The 18,746-nt window shown below is 43.6% G+C and overlaps 1 protein-coding gene across 1 annotated transcript in view; it reads left to right on the top strand.

The window, feature by feature from the left end:
• Nucleotides 1-18,746, top strand: part of FBXL7 (F-box and leucine rich repeat protein 7) — a 373,746-nt gene that overhangs the window by 90,784 nt on the left and 264,216 nt on the right. The window contains exon 2 of the mRNA XM_079144579.1: nt 14,081-14,170. Within this exon, the coding sequence (XP_079000705.1) occupies nt 14,081-14,170 (90 nt within the window). The remainder of the gene's footprint in view (nt 1-14,080; nt 14,171-18,746) is intronic.

Below are 18,746 nucleotides of genomic sequence, written 5' to 3'. Positions count from 1 at the left end.
CTCTCTCTGTTGCCATCTCCATCTTCCTTGAAAAGTGAACTATTCTTTTGTCTTGGTCCATTTTCTGTTGCTATGCCAGAATTTCACAGACTGGGTTATTTGTAAGGAGAAGAACTTTATTTACTTACGGTTCTGGACGCTGGGAAGTCCGAGGGTGTCGCGGTGTGAGGGCCGTGGTGTTGTGCCTTACATGGTGGGAGGTGAGCAAGTGCAAAAGAGAAAGCAGGAGGATCAGTCTCGCTTGAAAATGGCGCTGGGCAGTGAGGATGGGCGACTGCGAACGGACTCAGGACAGGCAGAGTTTCCTGGTGAAAGGAGAGGCCAGATCAGTACCCCCAACCATGAGGCACGAGGCTGGGGGCTGGAGTGGATGCAGAGATGGGGTCATCCATGTGCCCACTGTACTTCCTTGGCCCTCCCTCCCTCCAGCTGTGGTAGTAGGAGGAGTCCAGCAGTCTGTGAGGCTTCCCGTGCTGCTGGTCATCCTCTCTCTGGTGCCCTGTGCTCAGCCATGCCCACTAGTACAGAGAGAAGAGTAGCCATGTAGAATAGAATGGTAACTTCTCACATAGCCCCCAGGAAAAAGCCCCCCACTCCAAGGAAAGGGTGAGAGCTATGGGAGGAGAATGGGGGTACTCTTAAGGGGCTTGGCAGGGAGGGAAATCGGGATCCTCATTTGGGGACCAAGAAGATCCCACTGGTATTGCTGTCCCCCATCAGGAGTGAGGATGGGGTTGAGAAGCACCCAAGGACTTCCTCAGGGCTGACCAGCTAATCAGGGGCAAACGCAGATTTGAATACAGGTTCCATTCTTTCTGTTCCAGTATATTTGGTTCCAGTATCTTCTCTGTGGAAGGAAAACTTGTTTGTACACTCCTCTACCAAATGGGGCTGTTAGAATCATTTTAAGTTTCCTTACGTAGAATTTCGACAATAGACTTTTGCCTGCGATCCTTTATCAGGTGGACAATGTGAGGTAGGAAACGTAATGAGATCCTAGGATTGTATTGCATTAAATAAGGTAAAGGTCTTGAATATGAAGTCCCTTTTCCCCTTCCACTGGTGACAGGATCACTGATGTGCCTGAAGGGAGGAGAATAAGGAGAATCAAAGGCATTTATTGGACGTCCTATTCAGAATTTGCACTGCCTTAGGTTGATCATCAGTGATAAGTGAGCTAAACACGTGCACAAACACTTTGTATAAAACCCTGAAATCAGTAATGGCTGGAAGGTGCACTGGTCTGTAACTGAGCTTCCTCAAGACTGAGCCATAGAAAGCCCTAGGGCCCCAAGAGAAATGCCACCTGGCTCTTCACTACACTCAGTTAAAAGGCAATTGTGGTTTGGTCTCCTCTTTTCCCACCTTCAAAATCCTGCAGGAAAAGGCTCCAGGGTCAGAATCTTGTGTGAATTATGCGAATTGCCATGGGATTCGGGATGAAATAATGAGTGAGCTGAAAGTGGCAGTTACTGGGTCATGGACGCAGCAGACTCCTGATGCCAGGACAGGAGCCCAGGGCTTCACAGGCCTGCGCGGGCTCCGCAGACCGTGCTGAAGTAGCAGGAGCTGCAGGTGACTGCTGGTCTCTCCTCGCGTGTCCAGATGTAGCCCGACAGCCTCAGGATCTTTTCTCAGGGCCTCAGAGTTTCTTCAGAACTTTTGGGGAGGGTGATTAAATGCTGGTACAAATTGTAATGCTGTTGGTTTTAGCATGAGAATGACTTTTGAGTGACTTATGATACAATGGAAGTTCTTGGGGTAATGTCTGTAGTCTTTCCATGGTTTTGATCCTTCTATTATTCTGTTCAGAAACCCAGCTGTGAAGCTCCATCTGTCAGCAGCAGCAGCATCTGTCCTTGCAGCAGCAGCATCTGTGTTAACTCTTTCAGCATTGCCTAAAGACCTGGAGGTGGGTGTGTGCCTGCGGGGAGCAGGCTCTGCCGTGGTGACATTACTGAAACAATGCCTGCCCATTTCAGCTGAAGCTGTGTGTGCTCAGGAGCCAAGTGCTTGCTTTTTCACAAGCTGGGGGACTCTTTCAGACTTCTTGCCTTCCATGATCTTACTTGCGACTCTTTCCTTTCCATTCACAATAATGCTGTCATATGATGAAACTTGAGTCTCAGGGTGGATTGTTCTGCTCTCTGCTTAATTCTGTAGACAATGGTGTTGGACTTCCTACTGGTTTGAATTGTGTTTTCACCCTATCCCATTCATGTTTTTCACGAACCATCAGAATATGACCTTATTTGGAGATGGGGTTGCCGCTGAAGTCATTAGTTAAGATGAGGGTGTACCAAGTAGGGTGACCCTAATCCAATATGGCCTTTCCAAAGAAAAGGCACGAAGACCTACAGAGAGGAGATGTACTCATGTTGAGTGAGGCAGAGATTGGTGTTATACTGTCACAAGCTAAGGGATGCCAAGTGTTGCTGGCAACCACCAGTGGCTAGGAGAGAGGCAGGGGACTGTTCCTCTTAGAGCCCCTAAGGGGCTGGTCCTGTTGACCCCTTGATTTCAAACTGTTAGTTTTCATAACTGTAAGATAACCATTTCTTTTGTTATTTTAAGCCATCTAGTTAGTGGTAATTTATTACAGCATCTTTAGTAAACTAATACAGAGGCTGTATGGCCCGTCACTCCTGGGAATCTGTATATTTTGGAAGTTCTGTCTGGCACTCTCTGCACATAATCTTTGTGTAAAGACTGTTGGGATAACATGGATTTGAATGGTGCCTGCGAGGAAGGCATCGTACTCACCAGGAAACGCTATGGAGCCAGAATTACTGCACATTAGGAGTAGATTTCCTGTTTATTCCTGGGGTCAGTTAACACATATGCACTAAATGGCCATGCAGTGGTTACTTTGATCATGTGTATTTAAGCCAGGGGTTGACACTCCATGAGACGGTTCTGCTTTTGTGGTTTGGAATGGGATAGTCTTTCCAGTGCTATCTCACTAAAAGCTGCAGCTCTTTTCTTGTCTTTCCTATAGAGAAAGTAGAGGGTCACACAGGGGACAAAGGGGAAACCCAGGGGCATCTCCTGGCCATTCAGTCCCAGTCATTGCAGAGTAAAGCTTGGTAGCAGGTTTGTGTTTGGATTCCAGTGCTCTGCCCAAGCTCCATGACATCTGCTCTTTGGCTGTTCTGGACTCTTTGTGACCAGCAATGCTGCCCTGCCCAGAGGTAACACTTTGCAGAATCATTTCTTTGCGTCCCACTCCTCTCAGCCCCCAGCTCTCTGCCCTAGCTCTTGGGCAGCAGCAGAGTTTGAAATGGCCCTGGAGGAGTTGCTGTCTCAGCAGTGGGGCTGTCCCATTTCTCTCCTGGAAGAACTCTGTGTACTTTTCTTGACTGCTCCAGCCATAGCACTCAAGATTTGATTTTAACTGGAAACAAGCACTAGATGTTCAAAAGTAAAAAAAAAAAAAAAAAAAAAATTGCAGTCATAAACCAGCACCCTCTTGTTACAGAGTTATTCATGATAACCAAAAGATGAAAGCTTTCCAAGTGTCCATCAACAGACAAATGGATAGACAAAAGTAGCATAAGCACATGGTGGAATATTATTCAGCCATAGAAAGCAATGAAATACCGGTGTGTGAAGCAACCGTGGAGGCTTATGCTAAGTGAAGCCTGGCACAAGAAGACAGCACTGTGTGATTCCACTTATCTGAGTTATCTGTCATAGGCAGGCTCATGGACACTGAACGCAAATGCAGCCTACCAGAGGTTGGGGAGGGACGAATGAGCAGTTATTGCTTAATGGTTCTGGAGACTTACTATTTGGGGTGAGAAAGACATTTTGGAAATGTTGCTATTTGGTGATGGTTTCACACCTGAATATAGTTAATGCCATTAAATTGTACACTTAAGATGAGTATATAGCAGATTTTATGTTATATGTATTTGACCACAAATAAAATACTTAAAAAGTCAGCACCTTAAATCAGGTCTTGCTTTTGAATGGTGACTTCACTTTGTCACTCGACAGTGGGGCAAATGTTGAGATGTGTTCTTGGACTCTCTTAGACTTCACATAAAACCCGTCAGGAGGGCTGCTTCTTAGGAATTAGGAAGGGACCCTGTCCCAGGCCTAGCACTGTGCACTGGGGTGAAGCAGATGCTCAGCCAGTACATCTTCCTTTCTGGCAACACCCTGGATCGCAGCACTTGCAAACGGGTGTGTCCTGCTCAGCGACCCTGACCGACATCATTTTTTAGGGGATTTGGGAAACTGGAGTAGGAAAAGAACCAGGTAGGTTATCAATCAGCTTGAAAAGCAGAAGAGAGCCATCACGACTCTGACATACTCCTTCTATTTCATTTCATTTCCTCTTCTCTTCCCTCTTGGCCCCTGCTTCCAATTTTTGCAGCAGAGAACAAAGAATGAAGCAAAGCAAAGGCACCATTTAATGTTCCCACTCACAATAAAACGGAGCTGAGTGCTCAGGGTTCTATTTGTCCTCAGCTCACTCCACTTCAAGGCCTCCGACCCTGGAGAAGTCATCTCTCAAATTGCTTCCCTTTGGCCTGAAAAAGCTAATACATTTTTACAATATGTGTTCAGTTTCTTTCCAAAAACTAATATGCACCTTGGCCACAGCTTAAGCCAGATCATTCTGAGATAACTAATATCATTGTTCTGTTTATATAGATATTTAAACTGTGGATCAAAGAAGATAAGAAACTCTCTCAAGATAACAATCAGGAAAATGACAGTGAGTTCAATACGTAAATATGCCCCAGTGTTCCCTTGATCTAATTGTGAGATAGTGAAACAGAATTCTCTTTCCTTTGTATGGACGTTTAATATGAAACCAGGCCCTCATGGTCTACCAGCAGCAGTTTGAAAACAAGGTTGTGGAGAGGAACAGGGAACATGGGTCTGAGGCTACCACATGGGTTCACTTACTTGTTTGTGGAGTTCATGTTAGAAGTCTGTGGTTAGAATCCATGTGACCTCAATCCCCAGCACCGCAAAAAAAAAAAAAAAAAAAAAAAAAAAATCCACGTGATCAACGCAGAACACAGAGTCTGGAATTCATACAGTGAATCAATTTTTAAGAGATTTCTTGAACTGTTAATGTTAGAAATCCAAAGGCCCCATTGATTCATTTTTTTTTTTGTTGTTGTTGTGTATTGATTTTTCTTTTCTATACCTTTCCTTTGCTTGGTTATTATAGATCATTACAGATATTCTTACCATTTTGTTTTAAATAACTGCACTTAACAAAATCAGTTTGGGCACTAAGAATGAGGAGAATCTTAGTTTTGCATTTTACACATGGGAATTTTTAAATTAAAAGAAATTTGAAATCCCTCACTAACAAGGTATCCATTTAAAGAACATTCTCTATATCTTAATACATTAGAAAAACCTGGCACACTCCAACAGAAAGCCCAGAGGAATGCTTGATTGGAATAAAAGACTAGCACATTCTTCTGCTAACATTCCTGGGTTAATAGTTTGTCTCAAGTGACCTTAATGATTGATCCACCAACTGACATCTCCATGGTAAAATTTGGAATTATATGCATATATGTTATGTTAACCTATTACAAATAACATTTACTAGCTTTGGTATATTAGCTAGTTTTCCTTTGTTTTGTTGTTTGTTTGTATTTGAAACCTAATTTTTTGTTCAATTGTCCTCATTTAGACTTTTATCTCACTTGGGAGGGAATTAAATGAGAAAACTTTACCAAATCCAACAGAAACTATACTAATAGCCCTAAAGGGGGTTTGAGACATTGGTCAAATAGAAAACTTTAACATAGATAAAGCAATTACAGAGTAGAATTGTCAACTTTGCTTATACTTGAAGAATTTTTGTTGGAATGTAGACTATATATGATTTAATGTGTGTGTTATGGTTTAGATACAAGTTGTCCCCCAAAAGCTCATGTTTGAGATAATGTGAGAAAATTTGTAGGTGAAATGATTGAGTTATGAGATTGTAAATACCAGTGTATTGATTCCATTGAATTGATTAACTGGGTGGTAACTGTAGGCAGGTAGAGCGTGGCTGGAGGAGGTGGGTCACTGGGGGTGTGCCTTGTGGTTTGTATGATGTGGATTGCCATGTCCTGAGCTGCTTTCCTCCACCATACCTTTCTACCATGATGTTCTGCCATACTTTGGGCCCAGAGCAATGGAGTCAGCCATCTGTGCACTGAGACCTCAGAAACCTTGAGGACCAAGTAAATGTTTCCTCCTCTAAAATTGTTCTTGTCAGGTCTTTGGTCACAGCAGTGAAAAAGCTGGCTAAAACCAGATATTTATACATTTATTTACTATTGCATGTGATAGTAAAATAATTATTATTTTAAATTTCATTTTTTGTTCCCTGAAGTGAATTAAGCTACAATAACTGGGTCAGTGTTAATAGCTCATAGCGTGGGTGTGATTGAATAATTTATAGACCCTAGTTCAGTTTCTTCTCAGAGCAACTGTCCCCAAGTTCTGAAATATATGTAATCCCCTCACTGTTAGTAGAGGAAAGTGGTCATTACTTTTTGTTTGTGCTTCTGCCTATTTTGTGAAGACACTGAGACTAGATGAGTTTGACACATCTTCTGCCAGATATGTTGCTGGGAAGTGGTAGATTCAGTGTTTAAACTCATGTAGGTCTGTCACTGTGATGACCCATTTTGTGTGTTAACATGGCCAGTTTATAGCACTCAGTTATTTAGTCAAAGACTGATCTAAGTGTGTTTGTGAAGCTGTGAAGGTGTTTTGTAAATATGATCAACAACTACCATCAGTTGACTGCAAGTAAAAGAGATTGTCTTTAAGAATAATATGAATGCCGCCCCCCCCCCCCTTACTTGAAGGCCTTAAAAGCAAAAATCAAGTTTTATTAGGAAAAATAAATTCTGCCCCCAGGCTATAGCATCAGCTACTGCCTACGTTTCCAGCCCAGTGGACTGCGGTCTTCAGACCTACCAAAACTGACAATTATGTGAGCCAATTCTTTAAAATAAATAAATCATGTCCAGGAGGTCCTCTGATACCTTGAGGAAGATGGAAGGTTTTCATCCTCACTGTGTAGATGAAAACGGGTTAGAGTCTCAGAGACCTATTCACAGGTATAGATGTGGCTTGGAAATGGTGGGAGTGGGTTTGAACCCTGCTCTGACTCCAGCGATAGTGCGCTAAGCCACAAATTCCCCGTCGCTCCATCCACACACAGTAGTCAGCCATGGTGGGTGGTAGAAGACAGTGCTGACATTTATTAAACATTCGTTTGTGTGACATCCCAGGCTGAGCCCTTCTCCCGCCTCTTCCTGCGTTCTCAACACTGCTCAGGGGGGTCAAGGCATTAGTATCATGGGGAGCTACCATGAGCTTCTCAAACTTGGGTCATCAGAATCACCTGGAGGACATGTTGGAACCAAGATTGCTGAACCCTACCTGCAGGAGGCTGGAGAATCTAGCTAGAATTTAAATCCCACACCACTAGTCCTTGCTGGTGTGAAGCAATCTGCTCGGGTCTGTCACGTTCCCCATGGGGTGCTGGTGTAGCAATCTACCCTCTCGTCATGGCTCTGGAAGCATCTCTGACCACTGGGTTGACTCCCTTAGGCAAGCCCACAGCCCACGTCTTGGACTTAGGGTCTCCTCAGTGTTACCAGGGAACTGTTGACTTGCTGAAGTTGCAGCCGGAGTCCCCAAGTCCAGCCTTGCCCGGTAGCCTGATGCAGCTGTGCTTCCAGTGGGAGGATGAGCACCCCCCACCCCGCCAGCCACTGACCTAATTATGGGGATGAAGGCTACAGTGCCTGAAAGCACCCAGAAACCACTCCGGATGCAGGAACTTACGCAAGAGATTTTATTAAGGGACAGGCAAAGTGTCTGCTCGCAGGGTGAGAGAGAGAGAGAGAGAGAGAGAGTGCAAGAGTGAGGAGGAGAGACAAAGAAAGAGAGGGAGACAGAGAGAGAGAAGAGTGCAGGAGCAAGGGAGAGAGAATGGCAGGGGATCCATTCTTAAGCAGTGGAATTTCGCAGGCTAATAACAACGGACCAAGAGGAGTATCTGATCTTGTAGGAACTTCCGTAGGCAATTTAGCAGGCATGGTCCTGTTTAGCAAGATCTGTAGACCTTAAAACCACCCAAAATTTCTGACTCAGGCAGTTTCTCTTGATGGGTATCAGGCACTCCTGCCTAAGAATCTCTTTTGTCTTGTTGACACAAAGAGGGTCGAGAGCGAAGAGAGATGGTTTGAACATAGGAAATCTCTATCAGCTTGCTACTGCGGTGACAGAAGTTGTATACGTCCCATTCTCCAGCCAAGAGGAATCATTATCTAACTTATATTAGGGTCAGACTGTGTTGCAATAGAAAATGAGCCTGCGAGGTTTGAGATCTGGAGTCAAATGGAGAGGCCCAATGTTTCTGAGTGGACAGCCAAGGGGGTGGAGGTCGCAGAGAATTTTAGATTGGGCTGAGCCCGTGGCTAAGAGTTCACAGGAGACAGGAGAGGAAGGGGCGTCCCCACAACCTCTGATTTCCCACGTAGGAGCAGACCATCAGTCAGGGTCGTCACCATCCCTGACAGGTCTGCAGCTGAAGCCCAGGGAGACCCTGGCCCAGCACTGGGGTTTTCAGAGAGAGAGCGAGAGAGAGAGGAGGGGGAGAGGGGAAGAGGGAGAGGAGGGAGGAGGAAGGGGGAGAGAGAGAGAGAGAGAGAGAGAGCAAGAGTGAGAGTAAGAGTGAGGGGGGAGAGAAAGAGCAGGAGCCAGGGAGAGAGAATGGCGGGGGAGCCATTCTTAAGCAGCGGAATTTCACAGGCTAATAACAAGGGACCAATGGCTGGTGAGGAGGTTCTCGGGCTCACAATCTGGGTCATAAGGTGGTGTGGGGGAGGCAGAATAATGGCAGCAGCAAAATAGCAGACCCATGCCAGCAGTGCCCTTGCCCCAGTGTGGCTCTCTTGTACTCAGCACACCTTCCCTATTCCCAGGAGAAGCCCAGAGGGGAACCAGGCTCCAGTCTGGCGCCCCCTTGCCCCAGTCCTTCCCAGGGTCCCTCTAGGAGTGGGTGAGGGTGGGGGGACTTCTCATGCCTCTTCTCACCTCTTCCCTCTTACCTAACTTCCATCAGGGTCTATTCTGACAGGTCTGGTCCTTGATTTGCAAAAGTAGCGGAGAAATGTAGCTGTTCCCTTCCCAAGATAATAACTTGGCTGGCAAGCATACTTTCATACTGGAGATTTCAGACTGGGGGATGCTAGAAGCTGAATATTTCCTGCCCCCCCCCCACAGACTTTTTTTTTTTTTTTTTTTTTTTAACTGAGTTCATTCTGCGGCATTTCTTCTCCATACACCTCCCATCCAATCCCAGCCCATTTCCTCTTGACTCACACTCACCAGGGAGATGGTCATGCTTCTAGGACCAAGGAGTAAAGAAGAATATTAATAAGTATCCAAAACATGGACTTCATTATACCACGTTGTTGGGTATTTCTAGGTGCCTGCATGGTCCCAAAGAATATGTCTGGGTTACTTTATTTGATCTTTACATTACACCATGAGGCAGGAATCGGTCCCCTACCATACTCCTTTTATAGCTGAAGAAACTGAGTGGGTTTAAGTTACAGCAAACCCAGCCTTTCTGATGCCAGCTCCCACATGCCAGCCTTTTTGGTCCCCCTGAAAGCAGGGCTCAAACTGCAGAGACTCATGTCAGACAAGATCTTATCTTGCTCATTATTTGCAGATTCTGTATTTGAGAATTTGCCTACTTGGTACAATTTTTTGTAACCCCCAAATTAATACTCATGGCACCTCTGGGTCATTCATAAATATGCACAGAGTATTGAAAACTTTGAGTGTCCCAAGCACAGGTTCTCAGGTGAGGCTGATGGAAGTGATGCTCTGCCTTCTTATTTCAGCTCTTTTATTATTATTATTCATTCTTTTTAGTTATATGCCACAGTAATCCATTTTGATGTAATTATAAAAGCATGGAATATATCTTATTTTAGCTCATACACTATCCTTAAGGGTCCCTTTTGTGGTCTACCTAGTGCCTCAATTTTTTTTCTTTTCACACTTTCTACGGGAGAGTTCACTGCTTAAAATGGCTCCCAGGTATCCTGCAGAAGAGTTGGCTGGTGTCTCTAAAAGCCAGAGGTGTGATGTCCCCTACCTGTGTTAGATAAGGCCATTCAGATGTGAGATAGGAAGCCCTGGCCATAACCTCAGTGTTTAGGAGTCAACAACAAATTAAGCTGGAGGTCTTTTAAGACAAACATGCATAATACACAGTCATGTATTGATCAGTTGACAGAAATGTGAGCAGAAGTTCCAACACCATTGTAAAGTGAATGTTCCCAACCCAAAGAAATGATAAATGTTTAAGGTGAAATGATAAGTGTTTGACTTAACCCTGAATTTCCCTCCAGAGCAGTGCTTCAGGATTCACTAATTCAGTGTTTGTGATGACTTTACAGAACTATACCTCAGACAATGACGATCGATCGACTGTATTTATCTCTCTGTAATCTTGCACTCCTTAATTGCTTAATGCCTTAAATGCTCAGGCATTTAAAAAATATTTGTCTTTTCCAAGGACATACATTCTCAATGGATGTGATTTTTCTGCCCAGGGACAAAAATTGGTTGTTGGGGGTACAATACTTTATTACTCGTTTTATGCATAAAGCAAGGATAACACACACACCTAGATATACAGTATATCTGTAGTGTCACAAGTTCATGGGGGTAATTAGAAAAAAAGTCTAAAAAGTTGTCTTGTGAGGGCAATAATAAAAAAGATTCAGAAGCTCTGTTGTGGTGCATAGTGAATATTTCATAAGATGAGGCATCTGGAGTATTTATTAGAGTACAAAACACAACATGTGCACTCGATGTTAGCTACATGAATAACATTAATAATATTATTTCCTCAACTTTGTCCCCTTCCTTCATATACTAGCTTTTCTTAAACTGGAGTTTTGTGGCCCCCTGAGGCATGACCACACATGTCCTCAGGCATGTCTGAGAATTTCCTCTGATATTTGTTGTTTTATATTGCATTTTTAATTTGATGATAATCATAAAATGAATATTCCCAGCACAAAGAAATGCTCAGTGTTTAGGGCGATGGTTATACCAGTCACCCTGATCCAATCATTACACATCGTGCACTTGAGTTCAAATGTCAGACTAATTCGTAAAGATGCACAGTTATCATGTACCAATTAAAATCATAGAAGGTAATAATTATATACTCATTCCCCTATATAACAGAGCCCTGGGACAAGATTCCATGGTCCAGGTTTTCCCATCTTCTAAGGAAGGATCTCTCCTTCTGTGGTTACGAGCTGATAAAGAGAAGGGAGCAGACTTTAAATGTGATGAGACTGTCAGCCCCAATGAAGGGCCACTGAGTTGTCATCTGTCATAGGAGAGAGTGACTCTTGGGTAGCACAGGCATGCCCAAAACCAAGAAACTGGCTTCAGCATCCAGTATTGTATTTGAGTTTTGGAAAGGCAAGTTAACCTCAGCAAAATAACATCATCTATCATATTAAACCAGTGCTGTTAATTTGAGTGTTATGGGTTGTATTGTTTTGACCTTAATTTGTCATTTTGTTTTGTTTTTCTGTTGAATAAGAGCTAGAGCATATGGAATTTATTTCTAGCTTTCCCTTTGTGCATTACTAAGCAATAATATAATTAAAATAATTTCAGTATATATATTGGTGGTGTGCACTACTGTTTTCTGCCCTGTTAAAGGGAGGGTTTGCATTGCTCGGCCTTGAGGAGTAATGCAATGGACTCACAGAAGCACAGACTATTGGAGTCATCAGGAATCACTTAGTGCAGCCACCTCCCCTACCAGATGTGGACACCAACCCTCCAGGGGAGAAATGAAGGCCCAAGGTCAAAAAGCAAGGGAAAGGCAGACTGAGGTCAGAGACCAAGTGGACATACTTCTAATTAGGTAGCAGGCCCACAGTGTCGGCCCACCTCCAAATGTGAACCATGACAGATAAATGGCAGCCATTCCAGGCTTATAGGGGATGGCTGGACACAAACTAAGGCATGTGCATAACAGATTTGTTTTAGAGCCACAAGTCTCAATGTGTCAGGAGAGGAAACCACAGCCAATTCTCTTCCCTGCACAGGTGAAATTACACATGAGCTTGGATTATTCCATGACTTTGAACAGAACCAAAAAATTCTGAAGATTTTTAATCTAAACCCAGAGGTACTACTGAATTTAGACTCTGAGCACTCCACCTCCCTGGGGTTATAAACTATCCTAGTCTCTTTGGGCTGCTGTAACAAAATGCCATAGACTGAGTGGCTTATAAACAATGGAATTTTTTTCCTTAAAGTTCTGGATGCTGGAAAATTCAAGATCAAGGAGGCTGCAGACGTAGCATTTGCTGAGGTTCATTTACAGCTGTCTTCTCATTTCTTCACGTGACAGGAGAGGTGCCCATCCTATCTGTGAGGGCTCCGCTCTCATGACCTAATTTCCTCCCAAAGGCTCCGCTCTTGATACCATCTCCTTGGGGTTAGGACTTCTGGGGACACAACCATTCCATGCATTTTGTGCACCACTGAGCAGGAAAGGCCATTGGGAAAGAGTGTTTCTCAGCTGCGTGTGAGAGTTCTGATCACCACTTGTGGTGGGGCGGGTTCACCTGAGGTATGGGTACTAGGATGTGGTGTTCGTTTCCTATTGCTGCGTAAAAATTACCACAGCATAACTTGAGGTACGTTGTTTCCTCACCATTTCTTTGGGTCAGGATTCCAGGCATTGGTCAGCTGGGTGTTTTGTGCAGGGCTCACAGAGCTGCAAACAAGGCCTTGGCAAAGGCTGTTCTCTCATCTGACCTTTGTATCTTCTTCCCAGCTTACAAGGTTGTTGGCAGAATTCTCTTCCATGCAGTGGTAGAACTCATGGTATTTGAGCTTCAAGGTCAGCAGGATGGTTCACTCTCCTCTGGATCCTCTTAAAGCATTCACCTAATGAGGTCAGACCCACCCAGAATAATCTCCTTTTGATTAAGAAAGTCAATTGCTTAGGGAATTTAATTACATCTGCAGAATCTTCTCAACTTTGCCATATCGTATGGGTTAAAGGTCAGTTAGTTACAGGTTCTGCCCACACTCAAGGAGGAGATGATCCAAGAACATGGGTATCAGGGGAGCATCTTTGAATTCTGCCCACCATAGCCATTAGGCACTTTCCTCACTGGGCAGTGAAGGGTGGTTCATATTTATAGACTCTCACGTGACTTTTGGAGCACATTTATTAATAGTAACGTATATGATTATGTTAAAGGTTAGAGGAGCAGAAACTCAGCCCTGAGCTTAGGCAAGGTCATTTAGACCAGAACTTCTCACCCTCGGCACTACCGAAATTTATGCTGAGTAATGCTTTCTCATGGCTGCTGTTCTGTGCATTTAAGTTGTTCAGCAGTGTCCCCGGCCACCACCCTTCAGATGAAGTAGCACCTCTATCCCTCTAGTGACAACCAAATGTGATATGAGACATTGTCAAGCATCCCCATGGACAGAAAAATCATTCCCAGGTGAGGATCACTGTGTTAGAAAAATGAAGTGGTTTCGGTGGTTTTTAAAGAAGGACCTATTAAAATGGAATTTGATTTTGAAGGTGATGCAGCTCTGTGGAGTCAGCAGGCTCTTGCTCCTCTGATAATGCTCATTCTTAGATTTGCTCATTTCCTTTACTGAAAAATGCATAGTTTATAGTTGCAAATAAAAAATGTGAGAGATGTGTCCCGCACATGTACTCTTATTCACGTGCATGCCAAATGAGATTACGTTATCATATTTGACTATGTTTTATAATCTTGTCTGAGTTTATAGTCAAACCATATTAGAGGAGAGCTTTGGTTCTGTGGTAACATGGGTCAGATATTTCCCCAAAGATTTTTAACACGTCAGGCAAACAGCTTAATAAACTCCATTTTTGGTATCACAGCTCCTTTCTTGGAAATGAGGGATGTGGCTTGATGTGGGACTAGTTGGAAGGCACGGTCCACTTCTGAAATTACAAAACTCAAAAACTCAATCCTGTTTTCTCTAGGCAAAGGCAGCTCAAGCATCTCATCCGACGTGAGTTCAAGTACAGATCACACGCCGACCAAAGCCCAGAAGAATGTGGCTACCAGCGAAGGTAGGCATCTGGTGTTCATTATCCCTCGCCTTCCCTTCGCAAGGCTGGCTATTTTTGGAAGACAAAGAAAATGTGGGAGTTTTGTTCTATTCTGCTGAGTGGGAGCATATAAGATTATTAAAAAGGAGAAGCAAAGGATCTCCCAGGTTTCTTTTCGGTTGCACTATTGTTACTGCCAATTAAAGTTGATGGGATAAGATTTCAATGTCTCAGTTCTAAGGCAAATGCTGTTATTTTGTGAAACTATAGCAGGTTGACTTAAGGGAAGACTTTATGATATCACATACCGGTTTTTCAATACAGAAAACAATATGCTTATAGACCTTGCACTACCTTCACAAGCTCTTGCAAGAACTTGTAACATAGATGCATCTGGAATTTAGGATCCTGGTAATCAGAAGGTCATGGTCATGTAATTTGTAGAATTTGAATTGATCACCAACCTTTGGGAGAAGCAAAGGAGGTTTGTTTGATTATTTGAAGAATAAGTGAAATGTTGCACCAGTCAGACAAAGATTGGTCTCCTGGGCATTCTTGAGAAAGAATTCGACTTCTTTGCTGTAGAAATAGGTGTGGCAATAGCACTGTTTCCCAGTAGCGCGGAGGCTTTGGGGTACTGCTTGACTGAGTGAGCAGTTGTTTCTATGGCAGTTGTTAAGGAAAGGCTTTCCCAGTGATAGATTCAACTCCTTTTATTTCAATGTTAAACTCAATTGAGTGACTTCCTCTCTGAAGAATAGCTCTTCTGAGCATAATCAGCCGGTGATCCAGGGTCAACAGCCATGCCATTGACACTGAATGACTGTGTGATGCCAACTGGTGCTCTGACATCCAGGAGAACCAGCTTTCCTGATGTGCCCAGGACATCACCGGGCACACTTCCAGCTTCTGATTCTGAGGCTTCTTTTCTGCTACTGGAGAGCTGGAGTGTGCTTGAAGGCTAGCGCTGGCCTAAGGAGCTCTTTGAATCCTCTCCATCTGTGTTAAACTCTATGAATTCATGATACGGGTCACCTCTGGTGGCGTGTATCTCCTTTTTGCATATGTTTGGACGTGGTAGCACAGAACTACCTCCTTGGCGCTGCTTATTCCCAGACCAATGCATAAATCACTTTTGCAACTGGATTATTTTCTCCTGTGTTTACACCCTGAGCATTGTGGTATGGTCATCACCACCACCGTAAACCAGGCAAACTGGAGAACTCTTCTGTGCAGAGCAACCACCGGAAGCAACCCAGTCTTAATCACCCGCCTCTTAGTTCAAATGTGGACATTAGATTGTTCTTGAAATTTAGTCAGGGTCATGTGCAAGTCTGCCTAATTGATTCTAGACTTTTGCTTGTGTGAGTTCCATTCTTAGGAGCCAGAGTGGAAATCACAGGGATCCTCTGTTGTCAGAAACATGTTTTGTGAGATGATCACGTCTTCCCACCATTATTTTGCAGTGACTCTTTTCATGGTAATTTGTCTGATTTAAGCGGCCGTGAAAATAGAAAGTTAAACATTTACATAATCTCTGTGTTAGTCTGGTTTTCAGTTTTCATATTTTTTCTGCTTTTCAAAAATAGAAAATACAGAATCATATGAGCTTTGTTACAGATTTGGGGACAGGGACTGTGGGACTTACGCATTTAAAAATGTCTGCTTTTTATGTTTCCAAAAGAAAAAAAAAAAAGCACCAACTCTATAAAGAATCCAGGTTTTCATTTTCTTTGTCTTTCTCTTAGGAAGAGGTACAGACTCAGCTAATGTTTTATACATTTTGTCACATGTATTTTGTGTCATTCTAGGGTAGACTTGGGAGAAAAAAGTAGAAAAATACGATGTTCCTCTGAAAAAGAATTTTTACCAAGTGCACTATATTAGTACAGAACTTTTTTTCTAGATTATAAGAGGAAGAGCCTCATTTGTGTGAAAGAGGCTGTGCATATCCTTGTATACTGAAAATTTTGAAAAGAAAGTATTGGCTTTTTCTCTTTGTGTGAATCCCTTTTGCTATCGACTTTCATTCAGTGGAATCTTTCTTATACACAGACTGCAGAAGTGGACGTTAGCAAGTGTGCCTCTGATTCTCTTTCCACTTTTTTTAAGAACTGTGTTTAATCTTTGATGTTGAGAAAATTCTGGGTGAGTATACAGCTGACTTTCTGGAAGCTGGTGGATAATGGTGATTTTCTTCAGTTTCTTTATCTTTTCCTGGATTCTCACCTCCAAATTCACCTGTATTGCTTTAAAGGTCTGCATGATGTTGATTTCTAAAAATGATAAGATGAATAATATTCCATCTGCAGCCTTTGAAAACCATGGCCAGACCTAGAATATCTGGGTTGTAAGCACTGTCCGTAGTGCTGGGCTTTGCCCAGATGGGAAGGATAGGGAACTACTCCATTGGTTCCCTGGTGGTTGTTGTGGGTAGTGGTGGTGGTATGTGTGTGTGTTGGAGGGTGCACACTGGAGTCTGACCTTCATTGTATAGCTAATGGTACAGGCAACATCCCTTACTAGGGAACATGTAGTCAATACTCTGTGCCATGTGTACTGATAATAAAGTGAGGATGTGGGGTAAGGGAGGGGAAGGACACACACATAACATGCGCTTTACCTGGCTTGGGGGTGTGAATGGAGATTAACTGCAGGTGGACATTAGCAATCTTTCTGGGATGATGGCAGTACTCTAAAATTGGATGGCGGTAATAGTTACACTACTCAGAAAATATATTTAAAAAGTTGAGTTGTACACATGAGAAAGGATGTTGAGGGACCTACCACTTCTGCATGATCTTCAGACTTATTTGTAAATCATCACAAACTTAGAAAATGCCCTCTCAGATCTAGAAGGAGATCATGACCAGTGGCTGGAAGACCAGTCAGGACTGAGGCTTGGCCAGTCCAAAATCTGCTCCTGAGTCATCCTGGACATGGGGCCAGAACGGGCCTGAGCGCAGTCACGAGTTCCTGCACGGCATTCCCAGCAAGCACATGGTGCCACCGGAGCTGACTCATACTATGTTCTCCCGTGGAGTTCTGGAAGTCACGAGTGGTTAGAGACTCGGGCTTCTCAAACACATTTTTCTTGGCCTTTTCTAGATGATCTCTCTCCTGTGCTCAGATTTTTGTGTGTTCTACCCCCAACCTGATGGTAAAGGCCTCCTGTTAGTGATTCTAGTGAGTCAGTTTCTGTGTTCCAGCAAATTTACCCTGGGTCCTAGGCTGTCCTCCTTCATGCAGTGGGCATAGATGATAATAAAACTGGGTTTCAAACCATGAGAAAGTGGAATTATTGACCTACTGAAAGTGTTCTGTTCCAAAGTCTCATGCAAAACTTTTGTGCATCTTACTCTTGTGACTCTAAAACCACACTCCTTTTAAGGAATTGGCAGCCAGCAAGGGCTTACTCCCTGATAAGTGGTATAGGCTTTCTTTACAACCCATTATATTTCTTGTGACAGTTTAAGTTTCTGATTTCCTGACACTGTAGGGGGTTTGGGTTCAAGTGTAGAAAGCTGGAAAATTTCCATTTTTCCCAACACAATCTGCATTCCAACATTGTAAGACACAGTTTAATTCTTTCCAGTTGTGTTGCTATTCTTTCTCCTCCTGTTTTTCAGTCTTTCTCATCCATGGGGTGCTCTCTTGGGAAATAATGGCCTTTGACCTTTAGCAGTGAAAGTCACAACCAGCCCCTGGTTGGGGTGGAGCTCACAGCAGCCTGTCTTAAGCAGAATCAGTTGGATTGTGTTTAGATCCTGATGAAGTCAAGGTATGGCCAGCTGAGCTTCGGCTTCTTTCATAGAATAGAGGGGTCTGAGGATGTGGCTTCAAGGGTGACATCTCAACAGCTCAGTCTTCTCTGGACCTGGGAGAAGTGGAGCAGTGAATCCAAAGGTCATATTGAGCTGGCTGAGCAAGAGTGCTTTTTCCAGCTGCTGTGTGAGCAGACCCATGTTCAGACATGGAATCATTGGCAGCCCAAGATATGGGTGTGACGGCTGCTTTCTGATCGTCAGTTATCAAGCCAGACAACTGTGGAGCCATAGGACTTTCAGAGGTACAAAGGGCCTTGCCAATTTTCTGACCTCATACACCTATTTTGCAAAGAAATGCCTGTGTCACAGAGAAAGGGAGAGCTTTGCTCAAGATTCCACACCTAAAATGTCGTCGAGCAGGAGTTTGATGTGGTACTGGTGAGAGCTGACTGAGGTAGGCAAGCTGTTGTTTGCTGTACATGAAGGTGTTGAATTCTCCTTTGTTCCCTTAATTTCTAGCTCTCTGATTTGAGCTGGTTGCAGGGCCGAGGCTGACCAGGTGGAAATGTTTGAGAAAGTTTGAATCCACATAGCTCATTCCTGCTGGTAGAAGGAATGGGTCTGCTTCAGAAGGTAAGAGGGTCTCAACCTGCTTGAGTGCATTAGTTGGCCACCTGGAGAAGAAGATGCCACCTCTATGCCCGCTCGCTATTTTACAACAGACCTTCAATAGGTTCACTTAATTTCACCTAAAATTGCCTGTTTAATTCCTAGAAAGGAGGCCATTTTAAGCTTTCATCAGAGGCAGTGAAATGAGTTGATTTATGAAG

Source organism: Sciurus vulgaris (assembly GCF_902686455.1).
Source record: "Sciurus vulgaris genome assembly, chromosome: 6".
Lineage (NCBI taxonomy): Eukaryota > Metazoa > Chordata > Mammalia > Rodentia > Sciuridae > Sciurus > Sciurus vulgaris.
This window is presented reverse-complemented; position numbering and strand designations above follow the sequence as displayed.